The sequence below is a fragment of the Sceloporus undulatus genome, chromosome 3 (assembly GCF_019175285.1).
Source record: "Sceloporus undulatus isolate JIND9_A2432 ecotype Alabama chromosome 3, SceUnd_v1.1, whole genome shotgun sequence".
Lineage (NCBI taxonomy): Eukaryota > Metazoa > Chordata > Lepidosauria > Squamata > Phrynosomatidae > Sceloporus > Sceloporus undulatus.
In genome coordinates this window covers 164804481-164828590 of record NC_056524.1, presented here as the reverse complement: position 1 = coordinate 164828590, position 24110 = coordinate 164804481, and the positions used below count along the sequence as shown (strand labels likewise).

General features: G+C 41.3%; 1 protein-coding gene across 11 annotated transcripts in view; it reads left to right on the top strand.

The window, feature by feature from the left end:
• Nucleotides 1–24110, top strand: part of RHOBTB1 (Rho related BTB domain containing 1) — a 112734-nt gene that overhangs the window by 76228 nt on the left and 12396 nt on the right. For 10 of the 11 annotated variants that reach the window (XR_006102940.1, XR_006102939.1, XR_006102941.1 and 7 more), the window contains 3 exons: nt 8086–8271; nt 10193–11169; nt 15568–15686. Coding sequence is in view for 7 of the 11 variants with exons in the window: in XM_042458230.1 (XP_042314164.1) it covers nt 8086–8271; nt 10193–11169; nt 15568–15686 (1282 nt within the window). In the remaining 4 variants the exon portion in view is untranslated. Of the gene's footprint in view, nt 1–4447; nt 4585–8085; nt 8272–10192; nt 11170–15567; nt 15687–24110 lie in introns of those variants that run through there. The other variant, XM_042458237.1, reaches the window with a different exon arrangement.

The window sequence follows — 24110 nt, the reverse complement described above, 5'->3', positions numbered from 1 at the left end:
AAAAGTTGGCCCTATGGCAGTTGTTTTAAAAGATTTACAAGGCTTCTAAAAGATGTTCAGCTTTTGGTAATCCTCCAGGGAAGAAGAGTTCTACAGTGATGGATTACTTGGGTTACTCCCTCTGTGTGACGTCTCTTTAAAGCAGGATTGTTAAGATGAGCTCTTAGAAAAGAACTGTACAGATCAAGAAAAAATAACTTTGATCCAAACAAGTGATTTGTCAATGTCAGAGGGAATAGGCAGGGTAGGTGGGAGGCTGGAGAAAGGATTCTGCCCCCAAGGAGTTTGTCAGAGCAATTGCTGCTTGGTGATTTCTGGACATTTTCTTATAATGGAAGACATCATTGGAGGTACCTTGTTAAGCCTCTTTAGAAGTCCAGTTCCTGCACTTATCCTCAACTATTCATTTCCTGAGTTCCATTGTCCTCAAAAAGCTGTCATTCATACTGCACAGTTAGTGCACTTTGATACCAGTTTAACTGCCATGAGAACATCGTATGAAAGCCTAGTCGTTGCAGTTTACAGAGGGCTATTTAAAATTATCAGCCAGAGAGATCTAATGCTTTACCAAACCACAAATCCTCGGATTCCATAGAATGGAACCATACAGTCAGACTGCCTTAACTGTGTAGTATAAAAGAGACCCAGGACGGTAGAAGAATTCTAGGACAGATAATAAATAATAACCAGCAAACCATCTCTCTTCAACTGATGTTATTTTATTTTATTTTATTTTATTTTATTTATTTATTTATTTATTTATTTTGCTTAGAGTTATAGAATATCCTCTGCTCATACACCCTTGCAGCCAATCCTGTGAGGTCCCTGGCGTCCAGTGAACATGGTTGTTGTTAAGAACTTGAAGCTAGATTTCTCTCACCTACACAAGCACTTTGTCCAGCATGTTTATGTACTGTCTCCTCCTTTTTAATGTGTTATGAACTGTTGAGTACAGTCTTTTAACAGGTTTTTCTAAATCCTGTACCTAACGTAGGAAATAATTTTGAAGAGGAGATATTAAATTATGAATCTGTACAGTGTGTGTGTGTGTGTGTGTGTGTGTGTGTAACAGGGCTTGGGCAATTTTTTTTAAACAAATTCTTATTATTTTTTGTACAGACAGTACATTAGTGACACTCATTTTTAAGGCATGCCATGAAAGCTGCGCGACGAAGAGGAAATGGAGTGTGCGCCCATGGTGTGCACACTACTCAACTTTGTGTCCATGAGCCCCATTAGTTTCAATGGGGCTCTACCATACATGGAACTTGCCTTGCGTGGCGGGGTCCGAAACAGATCCTCACATAAGGCAAGGGCGCTCTGTATATAGGTGACACCACTTTACTAGGCCATTGTCTATAATGGTACTTGAGGATCCATGCTTCCACAGGAGGTTCTGGAACCAAACTCAAGCAGATACCAAGGGCCCACTGTATACACATCTGCTGTGGACCCTTTGAAATTCTGCCAATATAGTAGAATAGTTAGAGTATTAGACCCCCTATTTCAGCTGTGATGGTTATTTAGTGACCTTGAGACCATCATATGAAGCCAAAATTACTTTACAGGGTCATTGGAAGGTTAAATGAGAAATAGGAGCCTTGTGTGGTGCCATGAATTCTTTGAACAAGTGATCAAATTAAAATAGTAAAAGATAAATGACCTTAAGTTCATTTTAGAAGCAGTGATGTCTGCTGGGCATTACTTTACTGTTTCTGTTCACAGTGGATCAACCAAAGAATGTACTATTATTCAAGACATCCAATTTTTTTTACTGAATCTTTCAAAGATTTATATTGTTGTTTTTTTAAAAATATATATTGTTCTTTTAAAACATAGGCAATGTTTTTTGGAACTCTAAGTGATTATAAACCTCATCTTGTCTTCAGTGGCCACCTCTTCAGTAACAGAATGACAAGCAATACAACATTTTACTCATGGGGCCAGAATGGAAGCATGTTATGGACAAAACAATTCATTGTGGGAATGGAAAGAAATTGAGGAACATGAAGTAGAATCATTATTTCCATGACGACTTTTCAAATGATTTCTGGATATGTAAACTTGGTACCCTGATCACTCCAGATCCTATCTGATTTTGATAGGCTCAGCCTTGGTTAGTACTTGGATGGGAGACTTTGAACAAATACCAGGTGCTGTAGGCTATATTCCAGAGGAAGGAATTGGCACAACTCCTTCGACTATTCCTTGCCTAAGAAAACCCTGTTAAATTCATGGGTTGCCATAAGTTATTATACTGTATGTTGATTAATAAATATGTATAGTCAGTGCTGCTGCACACATGGCATTTTCCTGCATTGAGATAGGTTTCATAATAAAAATAATTTTCTGTGCCACTTGAAATGAGGGGTGGGTTTGCCATGTTTTGCACATGTACAATGGTTGGGCAGCCAACATATGTTGGAGTGATATTGTCTTTGTGAAAATAAGACTGTGCCACAATTCAAAGCATGGCAGTATACTTTTAATATGTAGTATTCTCTTTGTAGGAAAATAATAAAGTTGTAAAGCAGTCCTTGTTTAATAAAGGAATGGTATACTCCCCTCTTCTGGTACTACCATCGTGTACTGCAAGTTAAAATTCGCCTTTTCCTTCCAAGAGTTAGCTGCTGCTATATTTCATATTGAATCCTATTAATATCTCACGTTTTACAGGTTGTTTTCTTTTTTTAAATGCTCTGAATGCTTCTCACTCTCAAATTCTGAATAAATAAATAAATATATATATATATTTCAGGATGTTTTGACTGTTTCACACATTATACCTGTACTTAAGAAGCTTCACCACTCTTGGTAAAGTATAGAATTGAATTTTCTCTCCTGCTCCCACTCAGGATGGCGCATGGTTTGCCCTGCCTTCATTGGATATCTTTTTATCCCTTTATATGCTAGGCCACCCCTTTCATTGCAGTCCTGTTTATTGTGAGCATGCACACATGGGCTGCATTTGGACATTGAAATAAACTCTAGTTCATTGTTGCAAGAACGAGATGCACTGAAACTCAGGTTTGTGTACATTCCCTCCCTACTTCAAGAGAGTGCAGCTCCAAGAAGGAGATCGGGAGGTTTCTGTCACATATCTTATTAAATACAGCTTAATGTTGCATCTGAACTGTAAACTGTGGTTAAGTTTAACTATGGTTTCATAAAGATCTGGTTTCATAAAACCATGGTTTGGAACAGTTTTGTTTTTTAAAAGATTGCATTTAAAAATTAACTGTAGTTTGTTGGATTTGGATGAAACAATAAGCTAAGGTTGCTCAAAAACAGACACAACTTCATGGTTGTGTCAGAGAAGGAGAGGGGGAGTATACAATGGGCAGCATGCTCATTGCAGCTTGTTCTTGTCATGATAAACCTTGATTTATGAGGATGTCTGAAAGCAGTCATTGCCATTCATTTACAGATCATTTGGTTATGCCTGCTAGTCACTTACAACCTCCTTCATCTTCATATGGTGGCTGCTACATTTTACTAAAACCTCAATATTGTGAAGACATTGCCTTGCTTACAAGCTAAATGTGTGATTGTTTTTGGTTTTTTTTTCTTTCCTGGCACTGAAATATGTGCATGAATGCGGTGTGCATTTAATAAGGACAGCTGTGCCTGAGTATACACATTAGCAGAAGACAATTTTCTCTGCTTTGGTCACTGTAATTATATAGCCCAATTGGATTTGAGAACCATGCTTTAAGTGGGCATTTCCAAGTGAAAACCTTCTGTCAGGTTTATACCACTGTAATTATAGCTTGCCCAAGGCATCTGGAGGAACTGTAGTTTGACAAGGCAGAGCCATCCCAGAACAATTGTGCCACCACCTGGAGTGAAGGATAAAATGGCAACCTTACCCCCATTCCACTTGATGATGCCACTGGACTGGCAGTCGTTCAGTCTTACTTCAGCTCCTGGCAAAATGAGAGTGTCCTCCAGTAGACTTCAGGCACCAGACTAGGGCGCCCAAGAAAAGTTGTGTACCATAGAGGATTGGTACGAAAGGAACCAGGTCTGAAACCTGGGAAAAGGTTTTAGAAGAGATCTTGAGGAACTAAACAAAAAACACTGGACTCAACTCAACTGGGAGGGGGGGGAGTAAGACTAATTATTAAACAGAGCTAAAGGATAGACTTCATTCTGTTTAGTTCACAGAGGTAAGGAGAAAGCTATACAGTCAGCCCTTTGTATCAGTGGGATTCTATTCCAGAACGTTTCATTATTACAACACACACACACCATGGATACTAAAAAGCAAAAGATCTCAAGTCCCATTATTGTCAATGGACGTGTGATGGGTGCGTGACCGCATTGGTGCAGTTGCATGCGTTCACCATCATTAACAATAATTGGCACATATCAGTCAAGATTGTATGTACAGCGCTGTGTAAATTTACAGCGCTTTATAAATAAAGGTTAATAATAATAATAATAAATGCAGGTGTACCGACAGTGCTGTGTGATGTGCCACTGATTCAAAGAAGCTGCAGATGTGATGCTGTTTTCAGAGAATTCAGTCATAATAACAGCCTCAACATGGAAAGGAGGGAAATGGAACAATAATGGGTTATGGTGAGTTTAGCCCTGATTCTTTCTTTAGTGACAAAAGATAATGAGAAAGTGAGCTGTAACAATGAGACTGCAGCTTACCCCAATAATGTAGTAAATGTTTCAATTCACGAGAAGATACTGAATGGCCTAAGCAACATAGCGCCATCCAACCCAGTGCTCTCAAGATATGTCATGCTAGATGGGAATGATGGATGTTATTGCCAAGCACATTTGGAGGACACCATAGAAAGCTGCACAAGAGCCTAAACTGCTTCCTTCCTACACCAGTTGCTTCTAAAGAAAAATGCATTGTGTCATTTAAATGTAAGCACTTTGCTATTCTGATTGCACAATTCAGTTTTGTTGTATGGTTTCCAGTTTCTGATCGCAAATTTGGTTGCCCTTGACTGCATCCACAATGGCAAAATAATCTGGTTTGACCCCACTTCAATTGCTATGGATGAAAGGTATGGAATGCTGGGATTGGTAGCTTGTTTTGGCACCAGAGCTATCTGACAGAGAAGGTTAAATGTCTCACAAAACTACAGTCCCCACAGTTCTATATCCTTGAGCTATGGCAGTTAAAGTGGTATCAAACTGGATTATTTCTACAATGTGAATGCAGCTCCTGCTACAAAACTTAGATTTGAAATCCACTGGGTTTTACAAATAGTGATGGTCAGATGATACTATACCCAGCATAAAATAACATTAAAGTGTCGTCATCAGCTGAGTCAGCATCTCCACGTCTTAAGGTTCTGCTTGGTCTAGCTGGCAACATTCAGTTATAGTGCAGCCCATTTATTGGAAGGACAGACCATTGAGTTCAATGAGAATTACTTCCACATAACTATGCAAAGGCGGGAGCCTTAGTATCTACTGTCTTGACTTCATGACTTAGCTTTTGAAATTTGAGTCTTGGAAAGTTGTATGCTGGCAAATCTGAGATCTGTTGATAATCCTCACCTTTTAGATTTGGATTTCCCAAAATGAGATATCCAGTTTCTTGAAGAGAACAGACACATGCAGGAAGTTAGGCAAGGAAAAAAGATGGCAAAATATACTGAATTTCCTTAATGTTTCTACAGGTCCACATCTTTGTTTAGAAATATTTCGGCAGGGAAGACATTTGTAATGTAGAGAAAAAAGACAAGTTTAAATCTTAAAGCAGTGCATTGCAAGTGCCTGATCAATCCTTCTCTCCTTTAAGGGCTGAAGGGGAGACCTGTTCAGATGGGCTTGGTGACAGTGACGCCACTAGGGGTTGCGGCGCATGTGGCCTGCACTTCGTGACACCTCAGAAGAGAGGTGGCACCTAGTCAAGCCCTCCTTCTGTGGTGGGGGGAGAAGGTGCAAGCACACCCTTCCAGGCTTTGTTTATGGAGAAGGACAAGCACACCCCTCCTGGCTTTGCCTCAGCGGTAGCTCCCTTCTTAGAAGGAGGCTGCTACCTTCGAAAAGGAGAAGGCGTGAGCACACCCTTTTGGCTGCTGCTACACTCCCTCAACAGCATCTCCTCCACTACCACAAATTATACAGTCGAGTTTCCTGCATTTGGGGAAATTGCAGGAGTCAGCACACCCAGAATGCACCCAGATGCCACTGCTTGATAATACAAGCAAAATAAACAGATGATTACTTGCAGGATGGGCAGCTTGGTTACGACAGATAGGATTTTTTAAAATGTCCAGTAGTCCTCCACTTTTCCCCCTTGAACATACTGAATGCTTAAGATACAAACAGTGTTAGCAAACATTCGCATAAACTGCGTCTGAGTCACCAATGTATGGTATATGTTTCTTCTTTTTTTCCCCTACACTGTCAGCATATCCTCTTCACACATCACTGTGTTGCTGTAAACTGGGATGATGTGGTGAAGTTCCCAAAGGAATAAGGAAGAAATAATGAGACTTTGTGTATTTGTAAGAAGTCTTAAGGCAACTTCCCCAAAACATGAGGAATATTAATGTTTTTGCCATTAGCTTCTTATATTAAACATTTCCTGTAGCATGCACATGCAAAATAAAAGCACTTGTCTTCCTTTGAATATAAATTCACATCATATCCTGCTCTGTACAGTACTGCATTGCATTGTCCTGAGTATTATTTTTAGATGTTGCTAAGACATGCTAGCTAGAGCAGCGTCCTCAATGGAACAAGGAGAGCTGCAGTATAGTACAGGTAAATCCTTAATAATTTAGCAGGCCAATGTTGAGAGTCACAGATCTTGGTTTGTTAATTGCCCAGCCTTGGAGTTACAAACAAGAGTTCATCAGAAGTGGAAAAGACTGGAGGGATGTGTTGTTTTTTTTGGTGGACTGCAGCTGCTTTTATTCCTGTTTGTGGGTCTCTTTTAAAAATGCCCGACCCTTCTAGAATTGTTATGCATCATGATTTACTTTTCCTGTGAGGAATTTTGCATTTGATATCCATGGTGTTTGCAGCATCTGTGACTGACAATGATGAACCACTTGCTTAATTTCAGTTATTTTAGGATTTTGCTTCAGAAGCAACACTTAGTTTATGCTCCAGTTTTTATAAAACAGAGCAAAACCTAACAATCTCAATGTGCTAGAGGAAAAATAGATACATAAATAATTAACATGTTAAGTGTTCTTTATAATTCTAACCATTCCTTTTGAGTACTTTTTTGGCCCTTTTATAATAGTTGTTTCTGGTTAATAGCTAGCATGTACATAAATTTTAACAAGGCCTTTATTTACTTTTATGTTCCATTTTCTTTTTTCGTCTTTTCTTTTGCCCATGTTTATTCCCACTCTTTTTGATAAAGTGATTAATTTTGTTGAAGTACCAGCACATTTTTAAAGATAAAATAAAAATCAAACCATAAAGAAATGCATAGCCTGCAGCATTTAGTATATTGGGGGTTGCCTTTTGTCAGGCTAGAATAAAAGAAACCTAGTTCTTTTCCTTTATCTTTTCCCATCTTAGGGAAATAAACTGCACAATTTAAAAGTAATGAAGATGCAATGTGTAAATGAGACATGCACTGGGAAAGTAGGCATCATCCAGCTACATTCAACAGAGAGTCGGGATTGGCTGCAACTACCCCCTTGAGTGTATATTTGGTAGCAAATTTGGGTTTTCTGCCATGTACTAGGTGAAACATTTCCTCAGAGATAGCTGTAGGCTTATCTCAGTATCCCCTTACCTTCCATGTTCTACTAAATGGTTGGAATGCCATCTAACTTTTTCCTGCAAATTAGAGTTTGGCATGTGATTCTGAGCACAAATAGCAGCCAAATCCCAGCTGCAATGGCTGCTTTAAAATTTGGCAGTTGTTCTTTACACATGATAGCTGTGTCAGCTACAGAACAAAGAGGGCTTTGTGGAAAAATATAGAATTTTAAGAAATACCTTGCATGGGTATGATATACTGTATACTAACTACCTGGTCTTTATGCATTCTTCAAAAATATTGTGCTTAGAATGTAACCAACATTCCTTCCTTTCTTAGGCTGAAATATAATTCTCATTTAAAACAAAACTTATTTATTCCAGGTCTGATGTGGTTGTCCTGTGCTTTTCCATCGCTAACCCTAACTCCCTGAATCATGTGAAAACTATGTGGTATCAAGAAATCAAGCACTTCTGTCCTCGTACACCTGTTATTCTGGTTGGTTGCCAATTGGATCTTCGATATGCTGATCTGGAAGCTGTAAACCGAGCCAGAAGGCCATTAGCAAGGTAAAGCTGACAAACAGAATAAATAACTTACCAACTTGACGCTATTTGTATATATTTCAGCTTCTGTCTTCCACAGAGCTTGCAGGAAAACAATTTTTTGGCCCACAGCTCTGAGTAACCTCCACCTTGCCCTGGAGTTTGGGAGCTATAGTCCAAAAAATGTAACTCTTCCATGCTTTGGTCTTCTGGTCTCTGAAAGTATTACATGAATGGAGGAGCTCCCCTTCTTCTTATGTCCCTATGAGGTGGTATTCATAAGTTACATTGCCTTTTAATGCCACAGTAAGAGACCCTGCCTCTGTGAATTTATCCAGTCTCTTAAAAACCTTTTAGGCTGGTGGCCATCACCATATTGTTTGGTCATAAAATCGATATAGTTAGCTGTCTGTAGTTCTGTAATCAGATTCAAGAAATTCTTGACCTTAGCCAAGTTTAGTGATTGACACTGTAGCATAAATATTAACAGTATGGATTGGCTTTGCCATTACACTGTATTTTATTTAATGTCTTATTTTTTGCAGAACTGGTCACCCTTAAAGGTGGGCAGCAGGGAAAGAATTTAAACCAGCTAAAATGAAAATACCATTATTTATAGTTGTACTTCCATACAAAGATTGTACCATTCTTCAGCTTTTGTGAAAAATATGCCTAAAGTTTTAAAATGTTGTTGTTGTTGTTGTTTTCTTCTTATATGCCGCCTTGCTCCCAGTGTAAGGACTCATGTTGATTCTCATTGGGAATGTTATAATGTTTTCAATACCCTTGGTATCCACTGGGGTTTGGTTCCAGGATGCCCTGTGGATATCAAAATCCATGGATGCTTAAGGCCTATTAAATACAATGACATAGTAAAATAGTGTCCCTTATTTTTTTAAAAATGGCAAAAATCAAGGTTTGCTTTTTGGAATATATATATATATATATTCTCAAGCCATGGGTGGTTGAACCCAAGGATGTCTACAGAGGGCTGGCTGTATTCATTCTAATTGTCATAGATTTTATATGTATACAGTTTTAACTGATAGGTTAATGTACTAAAATATGATGATTAATCAATCTACAATTTGTTCAGCCACGTTGCAGTTCTTCCCAATATAAATAGTTAATAAATAAATAAATGTTAATAGTTAATAAATAATTAAAATGACAAAAAGTCAAATTAATCTTAGGGCATATCTACATGGGCTATTTTAATTGGTTTCCTGTTGCCCCCGCATCACCATGTCCACACGAGGCCAAGCCAAAGGCCCAATTCAAATGTGCATTGTCTTCACGTAGGAAAGCCAGTTCTGCACTGAATTCGGGCCATACATGCATTAATCCAGTTTTAAAACCCCTCACATTTGCTTCAGATTTTCCAGGAATATCCAGAGAGATGCTTGGTGGCTGTCTACACACATGTCTCTCTGTGCCACCCACCAGCACAAGTCACTCCATATGAGATTACAACAAGGTACCAACTCATGTGATAGACACTGGGCAGCTCATTTTTGACCTCAGAGAGAGTGACCTGTAGCAAAATGGGATGTGTGTGTAGACAGCCGCCTGTCATCACTCCAAAGTGCCCAGATAACAGGGCAGATTCAGGGCAGCCAGTATGAACTTGCCCTTATTCTGGAGCTATTATTATGAAACAGTAATTCCACAACAGCATCAAGCAACTTCTAAAAGCATATTTTACATTAAAAGCTCAACATCTAAAGGTAACTTAAGAAATAATTAAGGCTGTCAGCAGAGCAAATCTACATCCAGTGAGCTTTAGTATATCTATCAAAGGACTGGAAAGAAAAGAAGTACATCTGAGATTAAGCCAAGGAGTGCTAGATGTTGCTTTGGGAGAATGGTAAGGATGCACAAATGTAATTAGTTGAAACCTGTGAGCTGCATGTAGTTTATGCTAGTTTGTTTGTTTAATTCACAGACCTATCAAAAGGGGAGACATTTTACCACCAGAAAGAGGCAGAGAGGTTGCAAAAGAGCTTGGAATACCATATTATGAAACGAGTGTATTTGACCAGTTTGGCATCAAGGATGTATTTGATAATGCAATCAGGGCTGCCCTGATCTCTAGGAGGCACCTACAGTTCTGGAAATCACATTTGAAGAAAGTTCAGAAACCTTTACTTCAAGCTCCATTTCTACCTCCAAAGGCACCTCCTCCGGTCATCAAAATCCCAGAGTGTCCTGTCACCAGTATCAATGAAGCAGGATACTTATTGGACAATCCCTTGTGTGCAGATGTCATGTTTATCCTTCAAGAATATACACACATTTTTGCTCATAAGATCTACCTAGCTACCTCCTCTTCAAAGTTTTATGACCTTTTTCTAATGGAATGTGAAGAAACCCCAGATGCACCTGAAGCACATTGTAATAAAGAAAAAGCTGTTAGAAACCTGGTGGACAGAGCATGCAGTCTTGAAACTGATGATAGTAGTGAGATGGCAATCTTAAAATCTCCGAACACCAAACTGATATCATCAACAGAGGATGGTAACCCTTTAACAAGGTTAGAGTTTGAACCAGGGGAAACCAGTTACCTGAAGCAAGCACCAACATTTTGGGGCAAAGGCTTTGTTAGCATGTATAAAGAAATGCAAGTCAACCCTGTTTCAAAGAGGACGTGTGCTGTGACAGTAGTCAAGATAGATGCTTCTGTTCAGCCTGGACCTTTTAAAACTGTTTTGCAGTTTTTATACACAGGGCAGCTAGATGAAAATGAAAAAGATCTCACCAGGGTAGCTCAGATTGCTGAGATACTGGAAGTATTTGACTTGAGAATGATGGTGGAAAACATTACAAACAAGGAAGCCTTCATGAACCAAGAAATTACAAAGGCTTTCCATGTCAGAAAAGCTAATAGGATAAAAGAATGTCTTAGTAAAGAAACATTTTCTGGTGAGTATGCTGTAACACCACTTGAATCTCCCTGTGAATTAATCCTAAACAATCCTTCAAATAATTGTTCCATTTGCAAAGCAATTCATAATACAGTCATCCCTTCCAATTTGAGGGGATCTGTTCTGCCCCCCCCCCCCCCCGGTGAATTGAGAATATTGCTCATATTGGAGCCCAATTGATTACAATGGGGGGTGCTTCTGCACCTCAGCCACATGTACCATTATGTCCTTCCCAGCTTGCTATCTGCAAAAGACGAATGACAAGACCATGAATCAGAAGGGATAATAATATTAATAATAATAATTTATTTTTATCCTACCTCCAAATTGATTGAGGCGGCTTACATAAACAGATATATAACATAATAAAATAAATCCCCTTATCCCTCCTACACATAATTAGAATAGAGTAAAAACTAATAAATACAGTTAAAACATTAAACATTAAAATAGACATACCAGAAGCAGAACAACATGGGACAATTTTGGAACAATCCATGTCACTGAGTTAGGTCACTTAATCAGAGAAGGCCTGTCAGAAGAGATCCGTCTGGACAGCCTTTTTAAAGCTGTCAAGATTGGTGATCTATCGGATTTCCTCCAACAAGGCATTCCATAATTTAGGAGCAGCAGATCAAAAGGTAACCGCAACCAGCCTGATCTTTACTGGCTGTAATAAGTTTTTCCCAGAGGACCTTAACGTGCAGGGCGGATTGTATGGAAGAAGGCATTCCTGCAAGTAGGCTGGACCCAAGCCATGTAGGGCTTTAAAGGTCAATACCAATGCCTTGTACAGTGCCCGGAAACTAATAGGCAGTCAGTGGAGAGCTTTTAGAATTGGTGTTATATAGTCACCTCTAGATTTTCCGGTGACCAATCTGGTTGCCATGTTCGAACTATTTGAAGTTTCCAAACCTGACAATGCTAGCCCCATGTAGAGTGCATTACAGAAGTCAAGTCATGAGGTTACCAGCACATGTACTACAGTTTCCAAGTTCCCTGGCTCTAGGAAGGGTCGCAGCTGGCATATCAGCTGAAGCTGATAACAAGCACTCCTAGCCGTCGCATCTATCTGGGTTGGCATCTGATGGGATGCGTCCAGGAGCATTCCCAAGCTGCAAACAGAGTCCTTTAGGGGAAGTGTAACCCCATCCAGGACTGACTGGCTCCATACCCAGGTTAGGGGGTCCCTACAGCAAGTACCTCCGTCTTGTCTGGATTCAGATAATCCACTAAGGCAACCGTGGCAATCTCAACTCCATATCCTGCCCTAAAACCGGTTTGAAATGGATCTAGATAATCTGTTTCATTTAAGACTACTTGGATTTGAAGGGCAACTGCCGTCTCGATCACTTTGTTCAAAAATGGAAGATGTAAGACTAGCCTATAGTTATTCTTGTCCAGGGGGTCTAGGGAAGGCTTTTTCAGAAGTGGCCTTACTACAGCTTCTTTTAAACAAGATGGAAACTGGCCTTCCCTAAGGGATACATTAATAATATATCTCAGAAGCATCATTTTTATATCTCTACCTTGGACTACCAGCCATGAAGGGCAAGGATCGAGAGGGCAAGCTTTCTTCTTCACACTACCATGGAGCTTGTCCATGTCCTCGGTTCTCGCAGACTCAAACTGATCCAGTATAAGCTTATTTACAGAGTTGCTGGACACCTCACGTATCACTTCTGCTGTAATGCTGGCGTCCAAGTTGGCTCTCATTTGAGAGATTTTATCTGCAAAGTGATTGTTTAATACGTCACAGCAGAATTTTGTAGGATTGAATAATGGATTCTGGGAGGCAAGTATTTGAGTTAAATCCCTCACCACCCTGAACAGCTTCTGGGTGAGTAGAAGGATTCCTTCACTGCAAGTATTGCCACTCCATAGGAATCAAGAAAATCCCTGTGGCATGTCTTGTCAAATGGGAGTCAAGCTTTTTGCCAGCGGAGCTCTAGTCATTGTCCAGCCCACTTCATATTTCTAAGTTCTTCCGTATACCATGGTTTACGATTAGAAGCAGGCTGGAAAGGATGCTTGGGAGTGATTGTGTCAATAGTCTTGGTAAGATCACAAATCCAAGTCTTAACCAAAGCCTCGACAAAATCACCTGTGTTAACCAACCATTAAACCCTTTAGGGCTTTCTGGAACCTTATAGGTTCCATCAGCCTTTGTGGGTGGACCATTCTAATAGATCCTCCACCCCCAATGGAGTGACTGTACTTAACATGAGAACCCAGGTGAGTCACGCAAAAGCCTTTCAGGAAGAGCAGGTCTATAGTGCAGCCCCGTGGATGATGTCAAAATGAACTGTATTCATTAGTGCTGGGAGAATTCACTTGAGCAAGGCAGCTAAAAAAACATGCACTCAGACGTTATTGCTAAAAAGTGGCAATTGAGTGGAACTGCTGGCTCATGCACTGATTCGTCCAGGGATGATGGGGCCTCAGCTCTGCTCCATGTGAAGGACTGATTGTAGTATGTTTGAATCAAATTATTGTGGTACAGTGAACAGTATTATTACACTTTAATCTGGGACATCCAGGTATAGGTCCCTCTTTAGCCATGTACACTCTCTGTAGCCTTGGCCACATCTCTCTTGCCTCAGTTTGATGCCTGTTAAACAGAAATACTAATAAATTATCAGGCATGAGGGTGACGAGGGCAGTAAAGTGCTTGGCACTATTATTATTGTTATTATTGTTATTATTATTATTTCTGCATGTAATAAGAGCCAGTATGGTATAGTGATCGGAGTGCTGGATTAGGATTCAAGAAGTGAATCCTCCAAGAAGTTCAAACCTTCTCCGTCTTTTTCTCCTCACAACAGCCCTATGAGGTAGGTTAGATTGAGAAGTAGTCATTGATCCAAGATCATACAGTGTTCTTTATGCATGTATGGCAACTTGAACCCAGTGCCTAGGTTCCAGCTAGAACAGACCCATTGAATTAATGGGATTCATATCAGTGTTCCTTCATCATGATTTATTGACTCAAGCTGGAACTAACAATTGGATTTAGGCCTAGATCTTCCTGGACTTGATCCAACACTCTTATTAACTATACCATGCCACCCCTCAGAGGAAACTGGATGGAGGTGAGCCAAGGAAGAAAGAGCCTTTGGAGAAATGCAGTAGGTAGCAGAGCAAAAATTTGAATCCTTGTCTCCAGAGTCATAATACAACACTCAAACCACTACACCTCACTAGCTCTCAAGACTCAGGGAGGAGAGAACCAGGGTTCAAATCACTGCTCAGCCATGGAAACCCACTGGGTGACCTTGGGCAAGTCACATTCTCACAGCCTAAGAGTAAGGCAATGGCATGTTACCTCTGAATAAATCTTGCCTAATATACTCTATAAAAGGGAAGCCATAAGTCAGTGTCAACATGAAAGAACATAGCAACAAAAACAATTATATTTTATCCTCTTCTCATGGGGGTCAATTTCACTTGCTCACAATGAGCTCTTTTAGGCCTGGGACCTTTTTTCAAAACTTCTGAGCACACGTTGGGAAAAGTAGCTCATTGACCTTTTTGAATAAAAGGTGTTTTTCAAGTTAAAATACACAGGGGAGGGTTCATTCCACAGTAGTGCCTGGTGGTAGATGCTGCCCAGGTTTTAGAGACTGAACTCTTTCCCAACCCCTCCTAAAGATGTTTGGGACTGAGCATGAAGTCTTCTGCTTAAGAAAGATGTGCCATTTACTTCTCTCTCTTAAATAATTCTTAGACTTTAACTAATTTGGCTGAATTGCAAGGAACATCATGGTGATATTACGTGCTGCCTGCATCCCCCCCTTTTTTAATGTTTGGGCTGACCATCATAAATTACTTGCATGTATGTAAATAGATGTGTAAGATCCAACCACATGGGACTCTGCCCCACTCCCAAGAAATTAAACCAGAAGTGTTACAATCCCACTTATGCTTTTGTAAAAACAACAACACTGTTTTGAGATGAAGCAAGGCCAAGTGTATGTGTGTGTGTATCCACATGTGTGGATATGTGCCTTGTTTTAAAAATGTACTTCTGCTCCTTGAGGACTGGAGGGGCAGTTTTCCTTTTTTTTACCCTCCTCCTTAATTGGGATCAAGGGTTCCAGGGAGGTTGCAGGAGCCACACAAATGGACAGAGGCTTCATGTTGCCCACCCTGGTATAAACAAAGCCCTTAATGGCCAGACTTTACTAAGCAAAGACTGCTGGTATGGTAACTTCTGTGCAGTCCAAGGCTTAAATTGGTATCTGTTTCTCATTTGAAACTTAAATATGTGTCCTTTGGAGGAAATCTTGAGGAACTGGGCAGTACTCGCTCTACTGTATCCCACTTTGGTCAGTGCATTTGACTGCAAGCAGTTGGCATCCTAAATTATGGTTCTGTTTCTTTGGTTCCATGGCAGATGTGACATTTAAGCTGGAAGATGGAAACATAAATGCCCATAAGCCACTCCTGATCTGTAGCTGTGAATGGATGTCTGCAATGTTTGGAGGATCATTTGTGGAAAGCTCAAACAGTGAGGTATTTATCCTCTTTAATATGTAACCTCAGTAATGTACCATGTGCTTTCAGGTTGCTGAACTATAGCGGTTTAAAAAATGTTTTGTTTTTACAGGTGTTTGGCATCTTTAGCTCAGGAAATATTATCACATTTTTAGGTTCTAAATTATTATTCTGGCTAACTTTATCTTGCTTTAATCAGATTTCTCTGGTGATACCTTTTCACCATTTCCCTTCCTGTAGGTCGATGCTAATGTTGAATTTTAAAGTTAGTGCTGGTATCCTCATAGTCTTGTAGATTAAATTGAAAGACCTGGACCAGCTCTTCAAGCCACTGTTCTATAGGTTCAAAGGAAGCTGTGGCACTTCTCATTCCCAAGAAACATCAGTCTCAACAAGCCTGGAGGATTATAAAGCAACCAGCCATGGGTTCCTTGTCCCTAATCTGAAGTCCCACCAGTAATCTTAATCTGACTTTCTGAAGAGTCTTGACATATTCCCTGGCTCCCTAGTTTTTAACCAAAAGGGTGATGTCAGCATATATTGGGCTACAGGATTTGCCAGCAGACCTTGGCCCTTTACTCTGTTGCTGAGATGGCCCTCCAAAACATGTAATTGCTAAACCATGACGCGATAGCCCTCAAATGGAGCCATTTTTTTCGCTCTTCTTATATCACATTTTAACCTGGATCTACTACCTGACTACAAAATATACAAACCTTGTTTTTATTAGAAAAAGGGCATGCACATTGTCTCTTTTGAATCATGTCTTTTCCGCTCCTTTCAAGATACAATACATATCATTTTATTTATGTCCCACTTTTCTGCCATCATGGAATTCAAGGTGGTGTGCATGGAGTTCCCAGGCAGTCTCCCTCAATGAAGTGACCAGCCCATACCTCTTAAGTATCAACAAGGTGGCTGCATCACATGCCCTTGAAATCATGCCCAAGGGTTTGAGCTTTCCTTACTCCAGACAGAACGTAATGTTGGGAGCCCTGGTGGCGCAGGGGTTAAATGCCTGTACTCCAGCCACTCACTCAAAACCATAAGGTTGCAAATTCAATACCAGTAAAAGGGCTCAAGCTCGATTCAGGCTTGCATCCTTCCGAGGTCACTAAAATGAGTACCCAGATTGTTGGGGGCAATTAGCTTACACTTTGTAAACTGCTTAGACACTTCTAGTTCAGTATGAAGCAGTATATAAATGAAGCTGTTTGTTTTGATTGATTGATTGATTGATTGATTGTGTTATAGAAAGAAGGGGGCATTTCCCATCCTACTGCACATCCTGGTGACCCCTAAGCAGAAAGCAGCCTTCCTCAGGCTGATATTCTGAAGATGTGTGAGATTGTAGTGGGTGATGGGCAAATGTTGTAGTCCAACACATTTAGAGAATATGAGAATTCAGGATGGCTGATCTTGACCATACTTCCCCCTGCCATATTAATGTTCCAGTGGCCACCTCTTAATTGGAATCAAAACCAAGCTTCATTCATTTCACTTGATTTGAATGAAATTATTTTCATTCATTTGAATGAAAACCAGTCCTATGTACAAACACTCTGCAATTTTATGCATACCGAACCATGGTTGTTCAGAATATCCATTAAAAATAAATGCATCCTTGAATGTGAAAGTTTCTGAAAGACCAGCAAAACCTTATAAATAAACAATTTCTTTTTATTTCATTTCATTGCTAAAAATACCCAAGTGGGGTACGGTAAAGCTGGTAACAGAAAAAGAATATTCACTTTATGTGAACTAATGCCTGTATTTTAAAGGAAGAGTGGGAACTCAGTCCAACCTTGATTATTTTTTTTATGAATCTAAATACTTGGAATAATTTTCTAATCATTCATCATAATTTAGCCATAGCACCCTTGCTGTTGGCTTACTATTGAAAGATGCACCCACATCAAAGGGAAATTATTTGCCTCTGCATTGCTGTGTCTGAGCTTCTCTTTTTCTCTCTCTGTATTTAATATTCTGGAAGACTGCATTCAACTTATTTTTTCCTTGTTACTTTTAAAACAGCAGTAAGCATAATTCCCTCCCCAGAGGCACTCTCAGCAGGTGGTTCATTAAAAATACATACCTTGATTTTTAGTAAGCAGTGTTCTACAACAGGAACATATATTCATTTTCAGCAATCTGCTTCCTAATTATAAACCCTAATTGCTTGTGTTCTTCATAGCAACCTTAAATATTAATCGCAAAGCCTTGGATTTGCATAGTACATGTAATGCCATATTTGAGATCTTTAAGTTCAAAAATTATAGTGTAGGTATGGAAATAAAACGGAGAAGTATCTGGTTCTAAGTCGTGTATAGCACATAAACACTGAGAAAATTTGACATGAATATAATGAGCTCCTTCTAATTTATTAATTGTTTTGAAATTCTGCAGAAAGAATTTTCTTCTTCTTCTTCTTCATCTTCTTCTTTGCAGCAAAAAGTTATGCATTTGCACTTAATCCTGTAATAGTCAGTAACAACAACAAAAAGTGTCTCCAGGTTTCAAATCGTCTCTGCTGCTGTTGCTGCTGTTATTGTTGTGTGTTGTTGTGTGTAATTTCTGACTTGTAGGCCCCTATCATGAGGTTTTCTTAGTAGAATTTGTTCAGAGCAGGTTTGCCCTTGCCTTCCTTTGAGGCTGAGAACATGTGAGTTGTCCAAGGTCACCCAACAGGTTTCTGTGGCTGAGCAGGGATTCAAATCCTGGTCTCCCAATGTCCTAGTAGTCCAACACACAAACCACTACACCATGCTGGCTCTTTCAAACCTGTACTGCTCTAGATTAAAGCAGTTCGGGAAATGATGAGTCTTTGCCCCCTTCTAGTGGCAGGCACACACCACTCTGTCTTCTTTTGAACAATTGACTCAAAATATCTGTTTTCCAAAGAGGCTCCAGCTAATTTTTGCATTTAATGGGGCTCAGCAAAATTAGTTAAATGTCCCTTGAGAAAATGATTGCAGTACTGTAATTACTTTTGTTACCCTACCCTCATGGAAGAAATACTTTATCTCAAAAGGTTTAGGAGCATTAATTCTTCATTTTAAAAAATTGTTTTGGATGTCCACTGGCCAAATATATACCAGGATTACTTCCTATATATGCTTCATATTCGATTGCTAGTTCTGCCCTCTGAAAAGAAACCCACATGCTTCTTTTCAGCAGCACTGCATCCAGGATTCACCGTGGCCCAGAGTTTTTCTTTAGGGCCTTGAAGACAAAGTAGTATTTTGTAATTACCTTTGTTAGCCTAACCTCATGGAAGAAATACTTTGGTTCAAAACACCTAGAAAGGAACGTTGGGTACTTACCGTGACACGTTCATTTCCTGCAGAGAAGGGTCCTGGCATCCTGTAATCTGGGTTTAGCTCCTCCTATTTGCTCCTGTAGGCAGGGACAATAAACAAAAGACCGGCCCCTATATAGGGAGGAGCTAGCCCCCCCTGAGCCTCAGTCAATAACAAGCCAAGCGACTAGTAAGGTAATCAAGGAACTGAACTTCAGTAACCTCAGCTAAGGGTTAACTAGAACACCTTAGAAAAACTAGTCCAAGAACAACAAGAACTCAGAATACCAATCCAGCAACAACAAGAAGAACAAGGCAGGTCCACCAAGAGCCAGGCAGGGTCGGAGGCCGCAGGCAGCACCCGGGTGGGCAGGATGCCAGGACCCTTCTCTGCAGGAAATGAACGTGTCACGGTAAGTACCCAACGTTCCTTTTCCCAGCAGAGAGGGTCCTGTCCTCCTGTAATCTGGGATTTACAAAAGCCCTCTCGAACTGGGAGGGAGGTGCTGCTAGGAGACTGTGGCCCCCGACCCAATCTGTTGGAGGATCCTCCTTTTAAATGACGCCTCTGCGGACTGAGACACGTCCAGTTTGTAATGTCTTATGAAGGTCGAAGGCGACTTCCATGTGGCCACCCTGCAAATATCTGACAGGGAGGCGCTAGTGGTCAAGGCCGCAGGGGTAGATGCACTCCTGGTTGAGTGCACCATCAATCCCTCGGGTGGAGTGAGGTCAAGAGTTCAGTAGCTCTTTTGAATTCAAGACCTGATTCACTTACTCAGAGTCGAGACTGGTACCTTGCACCCCAAAGAGCCCAGGCGAAAGGAAAGGAACATCTCAGATGACCTAAGGTTGAAGACCTCTTGATGTAGATTTTGAGGGCTCTGCACACATCCAATGTGTGCCAGGTCTTTTCCAAGTCCTTCTTAGGATCGGGGCAGAATGAAGGCAGGAGAATGTCCTGTGACACCTGAAAGGCTGAGTTGACCCCAGGCACAAAGGTAGGGTCTGGACGAAGGCACACTGAGACAGGCCTAAAAATACACAAGTGTTTACGTACCGACAGGGCCCCAGCTCTGACACCCATCTGGCGGAGGGAATGGCCGTGAGAAAGATGACCTTGAGGGAGAGGTGTTCGAGGAAGGCCTCCCAAAGGGACTTGATCGGCCCAACCGTCAGAGCCTCTAAGACCGTGTTCACATCCCAAGATGGAAAACGATGTCTGGTGGGCAGGCCCTGTTGGAAAACTCCCCTCAACAGCCTCTTAATGTGAGGATGGCTGCCATTCTAGCTGCTCTCGTATGGAGCAGAAACGACGTGATGGCAGACACCTGCCTTATAACCATGTAGGTCAAGTCCCTTCTTAATGTCATCTTGGATGGACTATAGCAGGTCAGCCACTGAAAACCTGAAGCAGTTGATGAGAACTTGCCCAAGCAGTGGATTATGTGATCAATCAGAATAGAATCTGATCTAATCTGGACCTATGGCAGCTTCCAGCCTACCACTGATCACCTTGTCAACTGTTTATAGCAATGAAGGTGATATTAAGGTGATTTCATTTGTAGTAATTAAGACTTACCATTCTGAAAGAGGAAAGTTAATGTCTGACTTCTAATTAAAATTTCAAAACAATGTGCAGTTCTTTACTGGAACATCTGTGAACCTGTGTAAAATAAGACTAATCCCATGGTTAGGCACAGAAGACATTGGATTAACCTTTATCTCGCAGACATCGGTGAGTCCATGGAGAAGCATAGATGCACTCTGTGTTAACAGGGCATGTGGTCAGAATTAAGTCTGATTTCATCTGAGGATGAACTAGTCTAGAGCCTTCAAAAAATCACCCCAACTCCATGTAGCAGGCTATCCTCAACCTGTATGAAGGCTGAGGGGTCTCTCGGCTAAATGAACTGCTGATTAAGGAGACATGAAATGGGAACAGGGGGCTTGGCAAGGATAGCCCTCTGGTATCTAATTTTGAGGAGAGAGTTTTCTCCACAAAAGGGATCTGTCAAAGGAACACAAACCTAAATTTAAAATAGTATAGTGGGCCCTCAATATGTACTGGAGTTGGATTTAGGACTTTGCATGGATACCAAATCCATGGAAGCTCAAGGCACATAAAATATAATCACATAGTAAAATGGAGTCTCCTATATAAATAGTAAAACCATAGTTTGCTGTGTCGTATTTTTGTTTGGTTTTTTTGGAATATATATATATATATATATATACACACACACACACACACACACATACATGCATACATATTTACAAGCTGTGGGCATATAGGTGGCTGGTGTAAGTCTCTATATGGAGCTGTACGGTATATTAAATCTGAGCATTTTTGCTAGCAGAAAACAAGGCATAGGCACTAGGAAATCCGTTTTTCCAGCCCCAAAGGTAGTAAACCAATGGTGTTGTTTGGACCAGACCATGCCATGAAAACCCAATCAGGGATAAGACACTCACCCACACAGCAGCTAACCTTATGACCATAAAACCATAGAATCATGGAGTTGGATGAGACCACCAACCCCTTGCCATGCAGGAAATCACAATCAAAGCATGCCCAACAATATGCAAAGGAATTTGTAGCTTCCTGAGACCACTAAAAGAAAAAGATTGGCAGCCTGACCCTTCATGGCCTTGAGCCCAATTCATCATATGCAAGACAGACCTTGTTACAATAGGCCTATCCAGGGCAGGGAGCAGTAGAATGGCAAGCCCATCAGCAGGCATTCTTATTTAAAATGTAACTATCTAGACAAGGTAAGAGGCAATTGTGGTCTTTGTGGCAGAGTCCTCAGGGCTCTGCAGGATGTCTGAATAGGATTTGAAGCAACCTCTTAGCAGAAAAAACTGACTATATTGTTTTAAAACACTCATGGAGGAAGGGGGGGTTTCTCCCCCCATGGAGTCTGTTTGTTTTTGATAAAGAGTTTTTTCTTAACCCCCTGTATTAGTGAGAACCATCTCATGGAAGAAACTGTGTTGTTTTTTGTTTCTTTAGTTTCTTCCCTTTAACAGACATCTCTCCAAGAAAGAAGGGAAGGCAAGGGGAGCCACATCTTTTGAGGCTAGCTGACTGAGGTGCACTGTTTTATAACAGGAACATAATCCTTTTGCCACTAAAATGGAGTTTGGTTGGTCACCTTAATCCAATATATCTCTCACCTCATATGAGATGTTTTTACCAAAGATCCTCAATGCATGTAAGCATTAGAGGTTTGCTGAGTGACCAGAGACCTTCCCCTTGCTTGAGTCACCCTGTTTATAAGCATTTAAATGAATCTGTATTGTTAAAGCTTATGCTCTTAATGAGAAGTGCTATGGCTAACAACAGTTTGTACAAAGGAGGAAGAACCATGAGCTCATCCTATGTCTTTGGCTGTTCTACCTAAGGCAAAAAAGGCTCTGGACCTAATGGAGACAGTGATGGAGGCCCATGAGGAGGCAAGAAGGGTCATCAAGTGGCTTTATGGCTAGCCCCTCCCTTGAAGAATTAGTTTACAGGCATCTTCTCTGGCCTGGAAAAAGGAGAGGGGGGTGAGCAGAAACAGCACAACTCAAACCTCATGTGCTAACAGTAATAAAATGAACACCAGAAAGGTTAACCAGTATCTCTTGTAAATCTGAGCCCCCAGCCCTGTTGCTGTGGGGGCTCTCCTCTCCATGCTTTGGCCCATCAAGGGAGGCTGCCTGGGCAGTAGCTTCTTCCAGGCACTGAGGAAACTGCTCCTGGGTTAGCAGTGACTGAAGACCATTGCTAATCATGGGTAGATAGCTGCATATGGCCTGTAGTGTAGTCCTGATACTCACAGGCACTTTGTTTTATTTATGTTTAAAACAGCCCCAACTTCAAGCTGGGGTTTACAGCTTAGCCCTTTTAATTTCAGGCAGGCTTTATAGTAACCTGGCTGCATTATAGAAGCTAGCTTGGTCCTCAACTCCCTCCCACTTGCATAGGTAGCTGAGAAGGGCAGAGGGACTGCTGTGGGACATGGCTCTACATTTACCTGAGGTAAGTCTGTGACCTGAGAAAGGATAATCTCTGATGGAAAGGAGAGGCCAAGCACTCAAGCTGCTCTCTCAAGAGTGACACGCTTTGGGGCAGCCAAACAATTGGGGGTGAAGGGAACTCTCCACCCATGATATCCACAAATGGTTTACCCCTTTTTGTTGTTGTAATTTTTGGGGAGGGAACACAGGAGGATTTGTATCCATGTGGTCTCTCCAAGAAACTTTGGGTTGGAAGAGATCCCAAGGGCCATCCAGCCCAACCCCCTTCTGCCATGCAGGAACTCTCAATCAAAGCATACCCGATAGATGGCCCTCCAGCCTCTGTTTAGAAGTGGGTGGCAGAGGCCATACTCTCTCTGGGGAGGACATGAAGCCACTTCGTGCTTTGTTGTGGGATGCTCTGTGGCAGCCAAAAAAGACCATTTTAGAGTTGGAAGCTTCAGCTCCTGCTGGGCCAATTCTAGCTTCCTTTACAGCCATGTGTCTGTGCAACACAGAGGAGGAATCCTATGCCTCCTTACACACCATCTCATTATAAGAATTCAAAAGGAATGTGCAGGAGCCCTGGCAACACCACCATGTGTTTCCCAGACTGCAAAAGGATCCCCCACACCTGTTAGGGTCCTGGGTGCCATTGGGGCCAGAGATGGGAAGGAAGGGGGAGACCAAGGGTTAATGCCCCCATCTGCCCTCCTGGCAGAGTCCCAAACCTTATGCTAGGCATAGTGCCTGCAATGGCCATGGCAGAGGCCTCATGGCAATGCCTGCCCTGAGTGAGAGCATTAGATCTGGCAAAGGTTCTTTGGTGGCTAGAGAGAGAGGGCCCCTGGTACTCACCGTTCTCCTGTGACTTCTGGCTGGCTTGCCTCTCTGACCTTGGCCATTTCAGGCTGTGCAGAGGTGATGCAGAGAAATCCTTGCCATGGCTTTTGGCTGGCCTGTCCTCTGAACTCTGGCTGGGCAGAGATGCTGAGGAGGGAAGTTTCCATGACTTCTGGCCAGTTTCCTCACAGATCCCTGGCCTTAAACAGGCTGGGCAGAGGTGATGTGGAGAAATCCTTGCCATGGCTTTTGGCTGGCCTGTCCTCTGAACTCTGGCTGGGCAGAGATGCTGAGGA